The sequence below is a fragment of the Pipistrellus kuhlii genome, unplaced genomic scaffold (genome assembly GCF_014108245.1).
Source record: "Pipistrellus kuhlii isolate mPipKuh1 unplaced genomic scaffold, mPipKuh1.p scaffold_m20_p_3, whole genome shotgun sequence".
NCBI classification, from domain to species: Eukaryota; Metazoa; Chordata; class Mammalia; order Chiroptera; family Vespertilionidae; genus Pipistrellus; species Pipistrellus kuhlii.
The window spans coordinates 100,223,813-100,243,119 of NW_023425529.1; the positions used below are offsets into that span (position 1 = coordinate 100,223,813).

Sequence of the window (19,307 nt, forward strand, 5' to 3'; positions counted from 1 at the left end):
TTGTAATATAAGCTTGTATAGAGACTGTTGTTTGTCATAACTGATTTCTTTTCTTCCTGGTAAATACAACATTTCTCAGCCCCCTTTACAAGTAGGTATGGCCATGGAAATTAGCACTAATCAGCAAAAGGTGAGCAGAAGTGACATGTGCCATAACCAGGCTTGGCTCACTGCAACTTTCATGTGTGCACTCCATGGTCCATCTCTCTTCTGCTGACTATCTATATTAGGGGTATCGAACTCAATCAGAGAAGGGGCCAAAATCTAAAATCCAGCCTAAATCGCGGGCCGAATGGTTTACTGAACAGTCATAAACTGTCATTGTGATGGAAACGCAGCGGAATGCAGTGATGACAGCGCGGTGCGGGCCACATTGCAAGGCCTGGCGGGACGGATTTGGCCCGCGGGCCTTGTGTTTGACACATGTGATCTATATAAAAGGGTAATATGCTAATTAGACTAGGAGACCTTCCAGACATTGTTCTGGACAAAGCCATGGTTGTGGGGCTGAGGCAGAGGCAGGTTAGGGGCAATCAGGCCAGCAGGGGGGAGAAGGGGTGGTGAATGGACAGTTGAGGTGAGCAGGGTGGCAGGGTGGGGCAGTTGGGGGTGAGCAGACTAGCAGGGAGGGCAATTGGGGGTGAGCAGGCTGGCATGTGGGGACAGTTGGGAGTGAGCAGGTCGGCAGGTGTGGGCAATCAGGCTTGCAGAGGGAGAAAATGGGGGTGATCAGACTGGAAGGGGGGCAGTTGGGGGCGATAAGGCTGGCAGGCAGAGTGTTTAGGGGTGATCAGACAGGCAGGCAGGTGAGTGGTTAGAGCCAGTAGTCCTGGATTGTGAGGGGGATGTCCAACTGCCAGGTTAGGCATGATCCTTATGGGATCCTAGAGGGACATGCCCTAAGAGGTCCCAGATTGCAGAATGTGCAGGCTGGGCTGAGGGACACCCTCCACCACCACCCCATGCATGAATTTTGTGTACTGGGCCACTAGTATGGAAGATAATATTGCCACATTGGAAGTAGAGCCTTCTTGGCTAGGGATGCTAAAAGTGATCATGGAGGAGGTCACCCTGCTGACCTGCCCTCCTGCAGGTTGTGTTGGTATTCTACTATGAAGAATATATATCCAGAAATTACACTGCCAGTATAAAGAATACTATATTGTTTGTATCAAGAATCAACGTATATATACAGATCATGTATCAGAAATGTACACCTGAATCCTATATAATCTTATTAGCCAATATCACCCCAATATATTTAATAAAAAATGAATCAGAGTAGTGATTTTGCAAAAGCACTTCAAAGCCAGTCTGGAAAAGTATAGAGGTAGATGTCATATTCTTTTTTCACTCCTTTACATTCATGACATTTTTTTTGTATTAAATTGTTTCATTTTAGTGAAGTGCTGCTGAATCTTAGATTGAATTTGCTGTCTTATTGATGTGATTTTTTAAGGATATATAAGTATTTCAGGTAATATACTGAAGTATAGTGGGAATGTAGATAGTTTAGGGCCGTGGTCGGCAAACTGCGGGTTACGAGCCACATGCTGCTCTTTGGCTCCTTAAATGTGGCTCTTCCACAAAATAGAAGAAGTTTAGAAGAAGTTTAAGTTTAAAAAATTTGTCTCTCAAAAGAAATTTCAATCGTTGTACTGTTGATATTTGGCTCTGTTGACTAATAAGTTTGCCGACCACTGGGAGAGCATAGCACTTACTGGCTCACCCTCATAAACTGGTACTGAAATAATAATAATCAGATGACATGAAGAAAACTGCTATTTAAAAAAGAAAGGGTTCAATGAAAACTTTTACCGGGTAAGATTATATTTTGTAAAAGTATGATCTGATCATGAGCAGCTTTCTAAATTTCCATTCAAATTCATATTAAATAGCCACTTTCCTAGTATTTAGTGATATGAATTTCATCTAGTATGCATTGTTGCAGACACTACATATAGTGCAACCGTAACATAGATATGCAGATACTTTCCTGTTCATTATCAAGTATTGAGAGTAAATGATACCCACTCTTATAGCATTTATAAATAAAAATAGAAAAAACAAACCACAATCTGAGGAAGAACTAAATGTGCTATTATAAGCATCAAATCAAATTATATAATTTATTTAGTAAACATTTATTGAGTGGCATTTTATTTTCAACAATAATAGTAGAAGTTTTGTTGAAAACTGTTAGTACACACAGAATATTTCTTAGCCTATTTTTGAAGCCTGCATACTAATAAATGTTTATTATATGAATCTGAATTTTACAATAAAAAGACATGTTGTTTTAACTATGTAAATTGATATAGGTGTGTACTATATATGAAGGTAACTGATAGAAAGCAGAGTGTTACTCGCACTTTGCATCTTCTAGAATGAGGTGAACGTAGGTTAGGGCTTCCCCTTTGTTCTCCCACCACAGCATTCACACAGACGGGTGTTAGAGTTAATGAGCATCACTGCTAATTTGTCTGCCTCTCCACTAGTCTATAAACTCAAGAATGTAGGGTCTGGGGTGTTCTCTCTCTCTCTCTCTCTCTCTCTCTCTCTCTCTCTCTCTCTCTCTCTCTCCCTCCCTCCTCTCTCTCGTGTTTAAATAAATCTGTGTATTTCCATATACTGTTTATCCAATACATACTTATTAAAAGAATGAATACATATGTGATAAAAATGAGCCAAATTTTAACAGCTGAATAAGCATAAACCAAGTAAAGAAGGTAAATTATAGGACAGTCTTTGGAGGATGAAGACTATGAAGGCAGATGTATGTGACAGAGAATGGTACTGTGAATGTGCACGCTAAACTGGAAGAAGGTATCTGTAGCTAAATAACTCAGCCAGCGATACCTGCTCTATGTTTCTGTCTATTGTGAAGAATAATACTAATGAATTTGGAACGTTTATTAAAGTCTTTTGTACATGAAAATGGTCTGCTAAAACTATCACTGTAAAATACAATAGATAGCTCATAAATATGGTAAAAGACACCTTATTACTCTCACTACTTTTTTTATACACATGTATTTAAACAGAGAAACTATATTGGCTAGGCAGAGTTATTTCTGGATTCTAAGTGGGCCCATGGCATTTTTAGTGTTCCATTATATTCTGAGCTACCATTCTACTTAAAAATCTGTATAATTGAATGAAAAATAGGTTTCCCAGTATAAAAGTCTATTTCTAATAAAAACAATGGTGATATTGTTTATATAACATACTAGAGGCCCAGTGCACAAAATTTGTGCAAAGGGGCAGGGAGGGAGAGAAGGGGCTCAGCCCAGCCTACACCCTCTCCAATCTGGGAACCCCCAATGTCCTTCCCTGTAGGCCCGGTCACCCCCAACTTCCCTCCTCTGCTAGCCTGGTCACCCCTAACTGCCTTCCCCTGCAGGCTTGATCGCCCATTTAGGCCCGATCTAAATCCCTAAACGGGCAGTCAGACATCCCTATCACAAACCAGGATTTCTGGCTCCAAACTGCTCACCTGTCTGCCTTCCTGATTGCCCTTCACCACTCTACCTGCCAGCCTAATCATCCCCTAACCACTCCCCTGTCAGCTTGATTGATGCTTAACTGCTCCCCTGCCAGCCTGTTTGCTTCTAACTGCCCTCCCCTGTAGGCCTGATCACCCCTAACTGTCCTCCCCTGCAGGCCTGGGTCCCCCTCAACTGTCCTTCTCTGTAGGCCCAGTCCCCCCAACTTCCCTCCTCTGCTAGCCTGGTCACCCCTAACTGCCTTCCCCTGTAGGCTTGATCACCCACAACTGCCCTCCCTTGCAGTCCTGGTCCCCCTCATATTGTGGTGGCCATTTTATGTCCACATGAGGGCAGGATCTTTGACCATTTGGGAGCAGCCATTTTGTGTGTTGAAGTGATGGTCAATCTGCATGTTACTCTTTTATTAGATAGGATAGAGGCCTGGTGCAAGGGTGGGGTTTGCAGGCTGGCCATGCCCACCTGCGACTCAAGTGGAGGCCCTGGTATCTAGGATTTATTTATCTTCTACAATTGAAACTTTGTAGCCTTAAGCAAAGCCAAGCCTCCTACTTGCTCCATGACAGAAGCCATTTCTGTTGGAATTTATTTATTTTCTATAATAGAAACTTTGTAGCCTTAAGCAGAGGCCAGGGCAGCCAGGGTGTATGGAAAGCTTGGCTTCCTCCTAGCCTCCTGCTCTCTCTAGCTCTTTGGCTGCCCTCATTTCTGTAGGGATTTATGTATATTCTATCATTGAAACTTTGTAACCCATAGTGGAGGGCTCTGCCAGCCAGGGTGTGCAGAAAGCTTGTCTTCCTCAGTTGCCAGGGAAACACAAGCTTCCCTTGTGCTCTCTGTGGCAGCAGCCATCTGTGTTGTTGTTATTTGCATAATTGCTCCTGATTGGCTGGTGGGCATGGCTGGTGGGTGTAGCGGAGTGATGGTTAATTTGCATAATACTCTTTTATTAGATAGGATATCTATATTACTTATGTAAATAAGTATCTGAAAATTAGATACCATCATTATTTTTAAATTTCCTGATGAAGTTTTATAACATATTCTAAGGAAAAAACTGTCAATATAAAATAAATAAAAGCTAAATTACATTAACTCAGTATTTAAATGTATCATATAAATACAAATAGCAGAGAAATAGAGACCATATTTGAAGACACTAGTCTTTTAATAGAGATAATTTTCTAATAATAAAAAAAAAGCTATATGTTATTTTTGGAAAAAATATAAAGTACAGAAGCATTATTTTTAAAAATATAACACAAATTAATTGATTGCAGTCACAGCTTATGGCAAGTCACCTCTCCTATGTTATTGGCAATTCACTTTAAAAAATATATATTTTTATTGACTTCAGAGAGGAAAAGGGAGGGTGAGAAATAGAAACATCAATGATGAGAGAGAATTATTGATCAGCTGTCTCCTGCACACCCAATACTGGGGATCGAGACCACAACCCAGGCATGTGCTCTTGACCAGAACTGAACTTGAGACCCCTCAGTCCATAAGCAGTATCCATCGACTGAGCCAAACTAGGTAGGGCGGCAATTTACTTTTAATAGTAGATAAAAGGTTTGCAGAAAACAAATGCTAAGAAAAATTTAGTAATTTTTAAATTACTAAAGCTTATAGCAAACTTTAAATTCTAATAAATACAATAAGCATTATAAACAAACTGTGGATTCCTGCACTTGTGGGGTCTCTGAGGTTGGCCTGCAGGGATCAGACTGAAACTAGCTCTATGACATCCTCCTAGAGATCCCAGGTTGTGAGAGGGCAGTTTTCGGGTGACACACCCTGGAATTGGGCTCCCTCCTCTCTGAATCTGAGTGCATTAACCGAGAGCTGCAGCTGCCAAGTCACTGCAACTCAGCTGCTCCTGCATTAAGCATCTGCCCCCGGTGGTCAGTGCACATCATAGCTACTGATCAGAACATCTGCCCCCTAGTGGTCATTGCATGTCATAGCTACCAGCCAGTTAGCTGGTTGGCCGGTCGACCTTAATATAAGCTTAGGCTTTTATATATTAATAGATGAACTTACAAAGTTATATTAAATAAAAATTTCCACATAAAAGCCTTGCAACATGAGCAATCAATATATACTTTTATATGAATTAAAAATACACTATGTATTTAAAAAGAACATGGATGCAAAGAATGATTAAATGGTACTTTGGGATTTTGCATTCATAAGTTTCAGCCATAAATTAGTGTTAATACTTTATTTTACTGAACACTTTTGTGAAATTAAAAAACAAACACAGTTCACTAAGTTAACAAAAAATGAAGTATTTCTAAAGAAATATCTGTCAGGTTCTGGCATTTCTAGTAACTTATTTATCAGTTGTTCTATTTTTAATTTTTTAGAATACTTGAAATTTAGTAAATAACTTTGTGCTGTAAATTAATAAGAATCTTTCCTTTTTCAGCAGTAGTGTGTAGATTTTTTTTTAACTATGCTCATAAGGATTTATAGTGATGATGAATATTAAATATTGCAAATCTATGACACTAATCTACTCCAACAATAATTGTGAAGCACAGTAAATGAGATCTGAGAAATACTGGATATGTTTCTTCACTTAAAAAAAAACTTTTTAATTAAACCATCCAATTTAATGTTTTTATATGGCACTTTAGTTTTGAAGGCAAAGTGATCTAGAGACAGCTGACAAAGAAATTATAACTGCAATTCCTTGGTGAAAATGTTAATGACAGCAAAATATTGTTTAATTAGATGACTGCAGCATCTGGATTAACACTCTTTAAGAGTGATGCTCCCGTGCTTGTCTGCTTCTTCACACTTTACAGACATTTTGTCATCTCTAGGTCATTAGGAAAGAATTTTTAATGATTTTTGTAGAAGCAAGCAGTTCAAGTTACATCTAATTAGATGACAATAATAAGCCCAACTCATGCAGTAGCTAAATATATACATAATTAACCAGGGAGGGCTTGTACATCACAGAGTAAAAAAGTGTAAAATGCTAAACAAGATAAAAAGGTAGGGGTTGGAAAGCTATGCTGAATTCATTAGCTGATCATATAAAAATAATTCAAAAACCTTAAAAAATTATCTCAAACTTAATGGGATCATTTACATGAGGGTATATTAGCAACCATTATGCTATTTTTTTAATGCAAGAATGTCAGATTTTAACATCAGGTCCATAGTATTGGTTAATAAAGTATAAAATGAGGCATAGACTGTACCTTTCAGAACACAATGAACAGAACTGAGGTCAAATCCAGGAATTTGAGGTTGGAACCACATTTTTAGTCATTCTCTAGGCATCATTAAAATTCACTTATAGAATTTCCCAAAATTTAATGTTCATTGAAAATTAAAAAAACAAAAACAAAAACAAAACACACATGTGGTACAAAATAGTGAAATAAATTACACTACGTTCCTAAGTAAGATTTGTATGCAGTTTTAAAAACCATGCCTTCAAAGAATACTCAATAAAATAGAAAAGTAGAATCTGAACTTATCAGTGTAGCAGGTTCTAAATGATATGCCACACACAGAAAAAGAAAAAAGAGAAAAACCACCAAAATGTTACCTTTGATACTTATGGATAATTTAATTTTTTAATTATACTTTTTCTTATTTCCATTTTTCTACAATGAGTATTTATTACATTTATAAATATAACAAAATAAAGACCATAAAAATATTTATGAGCTTTTAGATATCTTTTTAAAAATTTATGGTTTCTGAATATTTGACAAAATTTTACTATGTAAAGTATCTTTACAAAATTTACATGCATACAGTAAAAAATGTGTGTATTTATATGCAATTATGTATATATACACATATCACAGGAGGATAAAAATACCTAATAATGCATTAATACTCAGACACTACTGTCATATACTTTATTGACTATCTGATTTTTAAAAGAATCCTTAAAGAAGAAGAAAAGCAAAATTGGCCAGTTATGATAAAGCTCAAAAAATGGAGAGCAAGAAATGGGTCATAAAATGTACTTTATATTTTATGTAAAGACATAGAGGCCCAGTGCATGAAATTTGTGCACTGGACGGGGCGGAGAGTGGTCCCTTAGCCTGGCCAGTGTCCTCTCACAGTCCGGGACGCCTCACTCCTTACTGCCTGCCTGCTCGCTGCTCCTTAGTGCTGCCATGGAGGAAGGAGAGGCTTGCCAGCTGTGAGCCTGGCTTCTGGCTAAGTGGCACTCCCCCTGTGGAAGTGCACAGACCACCAGGGGGCAGCTTCTGCATTAGTGTTTGTCCCCTGGTGGTCAATGAGCATCATAGCAACCAGTCATTCTGGTCATTCTGCTGTAAATGTCCCCTTAAGCTTTTATTAATAGATAATAGTTTAGAGAAAGAAGATATATCTGAGAATATAAGTCAGTAAATAAAACCTTTTAATAGAAAATGTAAATTTCAGTCACATTGATCTATACTTTTGAAAACACTGAAGTCAGAAAAGATGGTTTCACCTTCTCAATCAGTTTCAATTCTGTAACTCTTCTTTTTAACCAGGAAATTTAAAGAATACACCCTCCAGCAATTTTAGTGAATTCACATAATAGATTATAAAACTATGCAAATACTTATGAAGTACAAATATTAAATCAGTTCAATTTAATGGATATTTACTGAGCAAAAAAATTTTTAGTGACTTCATGATCTCATTGGAAAGATAAGATCTTATATAATAAAAGCCTAGGTGGTGTCATGCCCTCGCGTGATGTCATCACAAGATGGCCACCCTCATACCATCACAAGATGGCCAAAAGTTAGCTGTCACACGATGGTTGTCACAAGATGGCCAGCAGGGTAGGGCAGTTGTGGGCAAACAGGTCAGCAAGAGGAGGGTAGTTGGATTCGACCAGGCTGGCAGGGAAGGGCAGTTGGGGGTGACCAAGCCAGCAGGGAGGCAAGTGGTTAGTAACCAGCAGTCCAGATTATGAGAGGGATGTCCAACTGCTGATCCCTGTGGAGTCTCAGACTGGAGAGGGTGCAGGCTTGGCCGAGGGACATCCCACCCCCCGTGTATGAATTTCGTGCATCAGGCCTCTAGTCTATAATAGCAGAATGACTAGGATGACTGGTTGCTATGATGCGCACTTACCACCAGGGGGCAGACACTCAACGCAGGAGTCAGTGAAATCCCACATGGAAAGTGCTACTCAGCCAGAAACTGGTCTAATGGTTGGCAAGTGCAGTGGCTTTGGTAGGAGCCTCTCCCTCAGCCACAGTAGTGCTAAAGAGTAGCTAGCAGGCTGGCAGTAAGGAGCAAGGCATCCTGGACTGCAAGAGGGCACAAGCTAAGCTGAGGGACCCCCATCCCCAATGAATGAATTTTGTGCACCAGGCCTCTAGTATAGACAAAAAAATGCTAAGGGCACACTACCATAAGTGCCAAAATGTGTGATATAAGACACTAGTATAGAACATGTGAGTGCTACTGCAGATTAGTATAATTAATAGATATGTTTTTTAAAGAATATAGATATAGTACAGAGGTTCTAAAAATGTAGTCCCTCAATCAATGGCATAGCGTCACTGGGAGCCTTGTTAGAAATGCAAATTTTTGAGCCCCACCTCGAAGCTACTGAATCAGGAGCTCTGAGGATAAGGCTCAATGATAGATAGACCTCTGGGTGATTGTAAGGCCACCAGTGTTTTGGATGCTGGGTTGGTGGCTATGGTGCTAGTGTTGTGGCCGGTGCTACTCAGCCAAGTCCCTCTCCAGGAGTCACCACCATCAGAAGAGAGCCCTCTAACCTATGGACTCATATCTCTACCTAATCACTGCTGAGTGGAGTAATGAAGGCCTAACCACCTTGCTTTATGGCAAGACAACTCTGAAGCTATATCCCAGTTCCTGGCTCCCTGTGGGATCTGCTGAGGCCTTTGTAGCAGCTACCTTGGGGTTCAATTTCTTTTTTTACTGAGTCCTACTTTCTTCACTTCCCCATAATGTCAACCCCAAAGATACTCTCCAATAAATTTCCTGCATGCAAATCTTTGTTTTAGAGTTTGTTTCTCGGGATCTGGGACCTCCTAAAAACAGTACCAGGTTCTACATGAGAGATGATAATTGTGGCCCACTTCTAGTATAGAAGTCATAACAATAAATGAACTTTAAAAGGCTCGACTTTTTTTCCTCAAGAGCTTCATTTGATGAAATTATTTAAAAACATTATTTAGGTTTTTTTTTAAGGTAGTTAATAGATTAAAGCTAATGACTAGAAGTGACATTAAATTGAATGTCACTTACACAGTCTAGTACAGTAGTTGAGTAAAGTTCTAGAGTCAAACTACCTAAAGCAGGTAGACTCCTGACGTCATCACTTTTCAGCTCTGACTTAGACAAGTTAGTTAACTTCTATGTACCTTACTACCTCATTTGTGAAATGGAGATAAAAACAGAACTTAACTCTTGGGTTATTGTTGGGACTAAATGAGTTAATACACATAAAGCACTTAGAGTAATAAATATTTAGAACACTGAAAATTGCTCAATGAGTATTAATAATTATTTACAAATTTTCTTTCTTTTTAAAATACATTTTTATTGATTTCAGAGAAGAAAGAAGAGGGAGAGAGAAATATATAAGAAACATCAATGGTGAGAGAGAATCATTGATTAGCTGCCTCTTGCATACCCCGCACTGGGGATCCAGCCCACACTCTGGACATTTACCCTGATTGGGAACAGAACAAGTAACCTCTTAGTTCCTGGGTCAATGCTCAACCACTGAGCCACACTGGCCAGGCTGGGCTATTTATTATTTTTCAGAATGTTGATATTAATATTAAAAATGTTTCAAAAAGAAATAATGAAACAAAACAAAGAAACAATAAAAATGTTTATTTTTTTCTGAATTTTTATATTAGGAATAACTAAAGATATTTTAAAAAAAGACTATGATAAAATATAAACCAAACATTTCTGGCTATGGATTACTTAGAAGATTTATCAATATAAATACTAACATACTTTCAAGAAATGATAAATCTTGTTTCAATCAATTGACTTAAATTACTGTACCCTGAACAATAACTGTATTCTTAAAACTCTATTCTATAGATTATTTAGTGGAACCCTTATTAGTAAAAGTGATGTTACAATTAAACATCTTTATTCTAGCCTTTATTCTAGGATCCTCAGAGAACTCTGAAAAGTGTTCCAATATGAAGAGATGAATGGATAACAGTATTCTCCACAATTCAGTAAAACAGGCAATTCTATTTACTTCCCTAATAAGTACTCAATCTTGGCTTTAGTGAAACTTCTCTATGAAACCATTATCCAAATCTTCAATGCTGGTGCTCAGTACAAACTGGCACTCCCACTTAAAACTTCAGGATGATGGCAAGGGAAGAATTATAATTATAACCAGGAATAGTACCTCAAGATGTTTATATTCATAACCTTTTCCAATTGTCATTCTACTTCTGTATAAAGGTTATTTTGTCAGGATAATCATTTGTGCATAAAAAAAATCATTTGAGTTAATTTAAAGCCTATATTTTCTAAGAAGCTCCCCTGGACTAGACAAACTCATCCTATTTTCTAAATTTTTATTTTAGGTAATGGAACTTAATTGCATACTTTCTTATATATTCTAAATGTATTTAAATGCAAATACTGTTATGACAATTAGATCTTAAATGGCTAGAATGATGGTGCTAAAATATTATATATCAGAAACAACTAGAAGACTAGTTAAAATGCAGATCTCTAAGCCCATTTCCAAACTACTTCTAATTCAGTACGTTTGAGAAGGAGTCTGATACTGGTACTACAGGACAGGGGACAATGACAACCATTCACCTGGAACATATTAGAGTGACTCCTACTTTTGTAGAATGAAATCATACTTCTCTCTGCCATTTATTCTTCATTCCACATTCTTCTTTTTTCTTGGAATGCCCTCTGCTTACTTTCTAGTGGATTCTTACTCATATTTCAATTTCCAATTTAAGTGTCGCCTAAGAGAAGCTTTCCCTGATCTCTTGGTTGTAAGTAGTGCCTCTAAATCTGTGACTCCAAATGGCTTTGTATACTCTCCAATTATAATAATTATCACTTTTTATTGGAATCACTAGTATACATGTATTTTTCCCTAACTATACCATGATTTCTTCAAAGGCAGAAACTATACTTTTCTCTCCTTTGTAGTGTCAGTGCTAAATAGAGTGTGTGTTCAGTAATACTTAATAAAAGGATGAACAAATTGACTTCATGTCTAGAGTCCTGTCATACTCTCCTAAGAGCTGTCCCTAACTTTAAGCTATCTCATTTCTAATTCATGCCATACATAGATACCAGTTTGACCTAAAGGTCCATACTGCATTCCCTTCAATTCCAAAGCCTGAAAGTCTAAGATCAAGGTCATTAAAATCTGGTTCTTATTAATAGTTCCAACTAGTAGCCCAGTGCACAGATTCACACACATTGAAAGGAAATTAATTATAAGATATATTTTAATACCACTTTTCACCCTTTTTCTATAATAGAAGTGTCAACCAAATTCACGAATGACAATGCTAGATCAAAACACATGCGTGCGATTTGTGCCAGTGAGAGGTTTATATATATCGTGCACACGAGAGTCAATGTTTATTTTTAAATTGCCAGTGTGCATCATATGTAGTGGCCATCCAGTTGGTCAGTTGGATGGTCAGACGGATGTATGGTCAGTCACTTAGCCTTTTATATATATGGACCAGAGGGGCTCAGTGCATGAAAATTCACCCACTGGAGGGGAGGGGGTTCCTCAGCCTGGCCTTCCCCTCTCACAGTCCGGGAGCCCTTAGAGGTGGGAGGCAACCTGGCAATCAGGGAAAGGTGACACCCCCATCATACCTCTGCTGCTGCCACTGTCAGCAGCACAAGCCTCAGCTGGCCCTGATCACCTGAGCCTTGGGCAGTCCTGGGCAACTAGGCAGCTAGCTGCCATCAAGGCTTGCCTGCACCTCAGGCATCAGCTGGGCATCAGCCATCTGAAGCTTGCATGTGCCTCGGGCCAGCCCTGGGTGGCTGGGCAGTCTACATCCAAGGCTTCCTGTGCCCTGGGCCAGCCCTGGTGGCTGGGAGGCTGAGGGGACTGGCAGACTCCAGAGGCAGGTGCACAGAGTGGCCGGACCCACCTGGGAGCAGGCCTGGCCATGCCACGTGCCTGCTGCCCTGGTGGGGCTGAGGGGACTGGGCACTGCCATCTTGTGGCTATGGGAACCACCATCTTTGAAGGTGTGGCAGTCAATTAGCATATTCCCTCCTTCTTGGCCATGGGTGCCACCATATTTGTGATGGTATGATGGTCAATTATCATATTCCCTCTTTATTAGAGAAAACTAGAGGCCAGGTGCATGAATTTGTGGATAGGTGGGGTCTGGCCAACACACCCTAATGGAGGCCTATTGGGGTGGGGCAGGCTGGGGGAGGGGTAGCAGATGGTTAGCTAGCCAGCCCCGCCCCTGATCTGGGAGATGGTGGCCAATCGGGGGGCCAGGCCAGCCATGGGTGTGGGGGGGGGGGGTCTAATCGGAACCCAGATCAGGTTGGTTGGCTGTCACAGGGCATTTGATAGCCACTGGTTGTTCTAGTCATTCTTCCATTCTGGTCATTGGGCTTTTATATATATATAGATATATCATGAAGATATCAGAAGACATGTATACAATGGACATGTGTATATAAAATATACAATAAAATTTAATATATTTAATAAAATAATCCCTTTGGCTCTACCACTAGTATCTTATTAGTAAATGCACTAATATTACAATATTTATTAAATGATTAAAATGTAAAACATTTCAAACTTCTTTATCCCTTTTTATTGATAAATTGAGTACTTTTGCCTATTTACTTAATACATATCTATCATTCATATTTAATATATACCTTTAGTATTTATATTCACATATATGTGATAGATTTATAAAGAATAATATTACACAGTAATCCTTTTAAGCAATAATTCAGAGAATATAGCTCTATATGCATGGTTCTGAGCATGCATTTATAACAGAACAATAATAATGTAGTTATTTAAATTCATCTGACTGCAAAAAGTTTGGTAGGGCCTGATTTACAAAAGTAAACTATAATTCAACCTGAATAAGGGCTTTTGAGGTTTAACTTTAGGAAAAAAGAAAGAGATACTTAAATCTCATAGAGATATTTAACCATTGACAACCACTGATTTAGCAGGAAAAAAAAGGGACCACTACCCTCTTTTAATTTATAAGCATGGTACTACCAAGGTTGATGGCAGTTACTCATCATTTAGAAATGTAATCTGATTTTATATTTTTATTTGAAGATTTTAAGTAAAATAAAATAATGCTGTGACCCAATCATGCCATATCCAGGTGACATCTGTACTAGGAAGAATCCTGTTGTTATTCTCCTGTCTAGCTGCTATTGCTGAGAATGACAAAACAGTGAAATTGCATTTTCCCATTATTATTTCCAGTCACTCTCTGGCAATGGTTTGTTAACTCTAATAAACCTCAGACAAAGCTGTCAGCAGAGAAAATAGCAGAGGACAGCAGGGAAAAGCCTCTTCAACAATAAATGCATCTTAAAACTTGGTACTGGCTTGTATAATTTCTGATAACATTTCATGTGAGTGCTTCAATATTTAGTCTAATAATGCTGCCTTTGAATTCCAAAGAGGAAAATGTATTCCATAAAGTCACATTACCCATGATTTTGATAAATAAAATAGATTATGAGATTAAAGAATGAGATGTCTTACCTGCTATCGTATTAAGAAACATCAAATACTCAAAGTTTGAAATTTCCCGTCTTTGCCATCGCTGAGTCATGTTGGAAGATTTATAAAGCTGTCGAGGAGTAGCCAGTGATATCCTCCTAGCAATTAAGTAAACCATAAAATCATAAGCTCTTTTAACTCATTACTTTAAAATTTCAATATCAACTAATACATTTAAAATGTTTTAGAATAAATAATGTTTTAAATAATTTAAAATATCTATGGTTTATCCTTCTTAGATAAATTTTTAAAATATTACAATTATAGATTTTAGCAATATTAAGAATTCTATTATAGAGTAGATATGTAATTACTCAGGATAAACAATATTAAAGTACCTATTTGAATAATATGGCTGAAATGGGTATTTTACAAATTAACAATATTAAAAATCTGAACCTACATTAAAAGATAAGTCAAAATATCTTGTAAACAACATAGAAAATCTACTCCATGATAAGAAGCTAGGTAGTCTGGTATTAGCTAATAGGTATTTGACTTAAACCTTCTATATTAATGGCTCCACACACAGTGTGTCCACATGCATAGTCTATACCCATACAACTCATATTGTTCTGATGATATACAAAACAAACAAATGGGAACTTGTATGAATTCAGAAGATATACAAGAACTAGTGGCCCAGTGCACAAACTTCGTGCACAGGTAGGGTCCCCGTCACTGCCGCCACCTCTGGCTGGGGCCTCCCTTCCTTCCCCCAAATGAACTCCCAGTCAAGAAGACAATTTGCATACTATACTTTTATTATACAGGATGGCCTGAGGGAGCAAATCAGGATAATTTGTGTAAATTATCAGACTCTCAAGGTTCAATCTATTTATCTAAAAAATAATGAAAAATGGCTGTATTTATAAAAATATGATAAGGCTAGTGAGTTTCTAAAATGAGCACCACTTAAGGCAGAAGTTCTCAAATTTTTTCAGTTCATGCTGCCTTTAGTGTTTCAGGAATTATTTTCATGGTGCCCCTGGACCAAGAGAAACACCTAACAGTTGTTTATTAAGTGCCTAGGTTTAAATAGCTTAATAAATATTTAAGTGTTAACAACTTCATAGATGTTTGAAAATATACTACATATTGAAAAAAAAATGTTTTTATTTATTTTATTTTTTTAATAACCACAATTGCTAAAGATGTGCACTGGTTGGGCTTTCAGAGCTTCTTAATCCTGGAAATCCTATCTGATGCCACCATCTGCATTTCTTTTACCACATTAAATTTTCATGCAGTACTTGTTTTTTGGTTGTGTTTTGTTTTTCACAAAGTTAAGATGTCAAAAATACAGTGCTACCTAATATTGAAACTTAAAACTAATTCCAGCTAAGACTTTGTGTGGTAGCTTCACAGGTATTGTTGTTTCCCTAAAAAAATACAAAATGCCCTGCAAGCGCTCATATGAATTCAATGTGACATCCAGGGCTTCCAGGAACTATGGACTTAAGAATATTTTTGTCATTCATATATTATTATCTAATATTTATGTCCAAATGGAATCTCAATAGACATTGTCTTTTAGGAGCTAAATATATGTTAGCTAAGGAAAAGGAAGAAAGGAAGGACGTCAGATGGTATGGAACACGTTATCTCAAGTTCAAATCTGAATTAAGAATTTTAAGAATAATTATGTGTATCTCCATGTTTAAAACATCGACTTGATAAAATTATAGCAGTCTGGTCTCATATGATTTCTAGCTATACATACATACCTATAATAATAAAAGCATAACATGCAGAATGACCATCCGGTTGACCTTCCAGACAACCATGCTATAACACACACCGGCACCAGGCCAGCCAATGTGGGTGCGATGCGATTGGCCGGAGGGCCCTGCCATTGCCCCATGATCACCCCACTGAGGGAGGCCCAGGCCAGCCAAGTGATCACACCCCATGCCAGTCACCCACAAAAGGAGGTGACCAGTGGCGGGGGAGGGGGAGCAGCACCACATAAATGACAAGTAGTGGCGGCAGCGGGGGCAGGACCAGCTGCCAACAGCTGGAGGGAGGAAAGCCCTGCTAGGCCCTGATCACCAGCCAGGCCTAGAGACCCTACCCAAGGGGCCCAGGATTGTGAGAGGGCACAGGCCAGCCTGAGGGACACCCCACACTTGTGCAAAGATTTTATGCACCAGACCCTACTTTGAGATAATAGACCCTATTAACTTTCAAAGAACCTCCCGTCTAATGACTCCAATCATTGCAATGGTACCTGGTATACATATTTCATACTTTAATTCTATAATGCTGTGCATTTTCAGTCTATAATAATGAAAGCGTAATATGCTAGTTAGACTGGATGTCCTTCCAGATGGCCTTCCGGAAAAAGCCATAGCGGTGGGGGCCAAGACAGAGGCAGCTGCTGTGGTGGGTGGGGGTCGAAGCAGAGGCAGCAGAGGCCCCTAGCTGCCACTGCAGCTGCCTTTGCTTTGGCCCCCGTGGCAGCAGGGGCCGAGCTCCTTGCAAGAATTTCATGCATGGGGATGAGACCGGTTTGGCTCAGTGGATGGAGCGTCGGCTTGGGGACTGAAGGGTCCTGGGTTCGATTCCGGTCAAGGGCATGTACCTTGGTTGCGGGCACATCCCCAGTAGGGGGTGTGTAAGAGGCAGCTGATCGATGACTCTCTCTCATTGATGTTTCTAACTTGCTATCTCTCTCCCTTTCTCTCTGTACAAAATCAATAAAATATATTAAAAAAAAAAAAAAAGAATTTCATGCATGGGGCCTCTAGTTAATTTATAATATGCTTTCCACAGAGCTATCTAAAAGACTTCCACATTTTTATCCATACTGGCACCAACATGCAAAATTTTCCCAGGACCACTCCCACCCACACAACTATTTTATGTTACAAAATTTCCTCCTGATTCATAGCAACATGCTAAAATATTTTCTGAATTATCAAATAATTAGTAAACTATACTTAGTCCAATTTTTACCATGCTGCTATTATAACCATACTAGAGGCCCAGTGCATGAAAATTCACATAATAATTTGCATATTATGCTTTTATTATTATAGGTATGGATGTATAGCTAAGAAATTCATGCACTGGGGGGGGGGGGGAGAGGGGTCCCTCAGCCTGACCTCCATCCTCTCACAATCCGGGATCCTTCAGGGGATGTCCATTTGCCAGCATAAGTCCACTCCACTGGGGAACAGACCTAAGCTGGCAGTCAGACATCCCTCTGGCATCCTTGGAGCCATCAGGGGATGTCCAACTAACGGCTTAGGTCCACTCCCTGTTAGTCGGATATCCTTAGATCTGTCACAGAGGCAGGAAAGGCTCCTGCCACCACTGTTGTGCTGGCCAGCCATGAGCTGAGAATCATAACAAATGATGACCATTTAAAATAATTGACCCTATGACTATAGCCAGGCGTATCCTTAGTAAGTAAATAATATAATTAAATCCAAAATTAATTACTTGTAATGACTATCTGAATAGAAAATACATTAATAAAGCAATGATAATCAGTATAGAGTACAGAAAATGGGCAAGTGTTTTTTAATCATTATGCAGAAGTGAAGGCATTTTTCTTATGAACAATGTGGGTCACTTTGATAGAGAACACAGAATAGAAATTATAAGAGAGTGAGCTATTATCTTGGGCAAAATAAGTTATTTAAATAAAAAAACTTCCTATTTGAAATACTGAATAAGAATCCCCTTGTTTTTATTTATTTTTAAAAAATGTATCTTTATTGTTGCAAATATTATAGATGTCCCCTTTTAATTTTTGCTATTGACCTCCTCCATCCCCCACCACCTACCCTCCCAGGCCTTCACTACGATTGTCTTGTGTCCAAGAGCTATGCATATCATAATAATGAAAGGCCAAGAGTCGTCACAACCAAAACAACCAAATGACTGATTGCCATGAGGTGGCATTGACCACCTCAGTCCACGTCCTGGTGGGTGGCAGCGGCAGCCAGAGCAAAGCAGCCTGGGTCTCAGGTGCTTGGCAGTGGCCAGAGTAAAGCAGTCCAGGTCCTGGGTGCCAGAGAGAAGCCGGTGCTAGCAGCTGAGGGAAGGAAGGCCTATTCTTGCATGAATCTTCATGCATCGGACTTCTAGTATGCATAAAAATTCCCAGGTTAATCTCTCCCTTGACCTTCCCTCTTGAGATTCATGAGTCTGTTTCATGCTTCTATGTCTCTGGATCTATTTGTTCATCAATTTATTTTGTTCATTAGATTCCACATATGAGTGAGATCATGTGATACTTATCTTTCTCTGACTGGCTTATTTCACTTAGCATAATACACTCCAGGTCCCTCCATGTGTCTCAAAGGGTAAGAGATCCTTCTTTTTTTAAGCCACATAGTATTTCATGTACCACAGCTTTTTTATTCACTCATCCACTGATAGGCGCTTGGGCTATTTGCAGATTTTAGCTATGCTATGAACATAGGGGTTCATATTTTCTTTCTGATTGATGTTTTGGGTTTCTTAGGATACACTCCTGGAAGTGGGATCATTGGGTCAAATGGGAATTCCATTTTTAATTTTTTGAGAAAATTCCATACTGTTTTCCATAATAATTGTACCAGTTTGCATTCCCACCAGCAGTGTACTAGGGTTCCCTTTTCTCCACATCCTTGCTAACAATTGTCATTTGCTGATTTGTTGATGATAGCCATCCTGGCAGATGTGAGGTGATACCTCACTGTCATTTTAATTTGCATCTTTCTGAAGATCAGTGACTTTGAGCATTTTTTCATATGTCTCTTGGCCTTCCATATGTCAACTTTGGAAAAGTGTCTCTTTAGGTCCATTTTTTAATTGGATTGTTTTTCTTCCTTTTGTTAAATTGTATAAGTTCCTTATATATTTTGGAAATTAACTCATTATCAGATGTATCATTGCCATATATATTTTCTATGCTGTGGGCTCCCTTTTCATTTTGATTGTGCAGATGCTTTTTATTTTGATATTGTTTATTTTCTCCTTTGTTTCCCTTGCCCTAGGAGATGTATTGGCAAACATATTCCTATGAGAGATGT

General features: G+C 38.7%; 1 protein-coding gene across 6 annotated transcripts in view; it reads right to left on the bottom strand.

Moving 5' to 3' along the window:
* The window catches only part of NBEA (neurobeachin), a 798,235-nt gene that overhangs the window by 117,360 nt on the left and 661,568 nt on the right, over positions 1 to 19,307 (bottom strand). For all 6 annotated transcript variants that reach the window (XM_036455167.2, XM_036455161.2, XM_036455163.2 and 3 more), the window contains one exon: positions 14,263 to 14,378. In XM_036455167.2, coding sequence (XP_036311060.1) covers positions 14,263 to 14,378 — 116 coding nt within the window. The remainder of the gene's footprint in view (positions 1 to 14,262; positions 14,379 to 19,307) is intronic.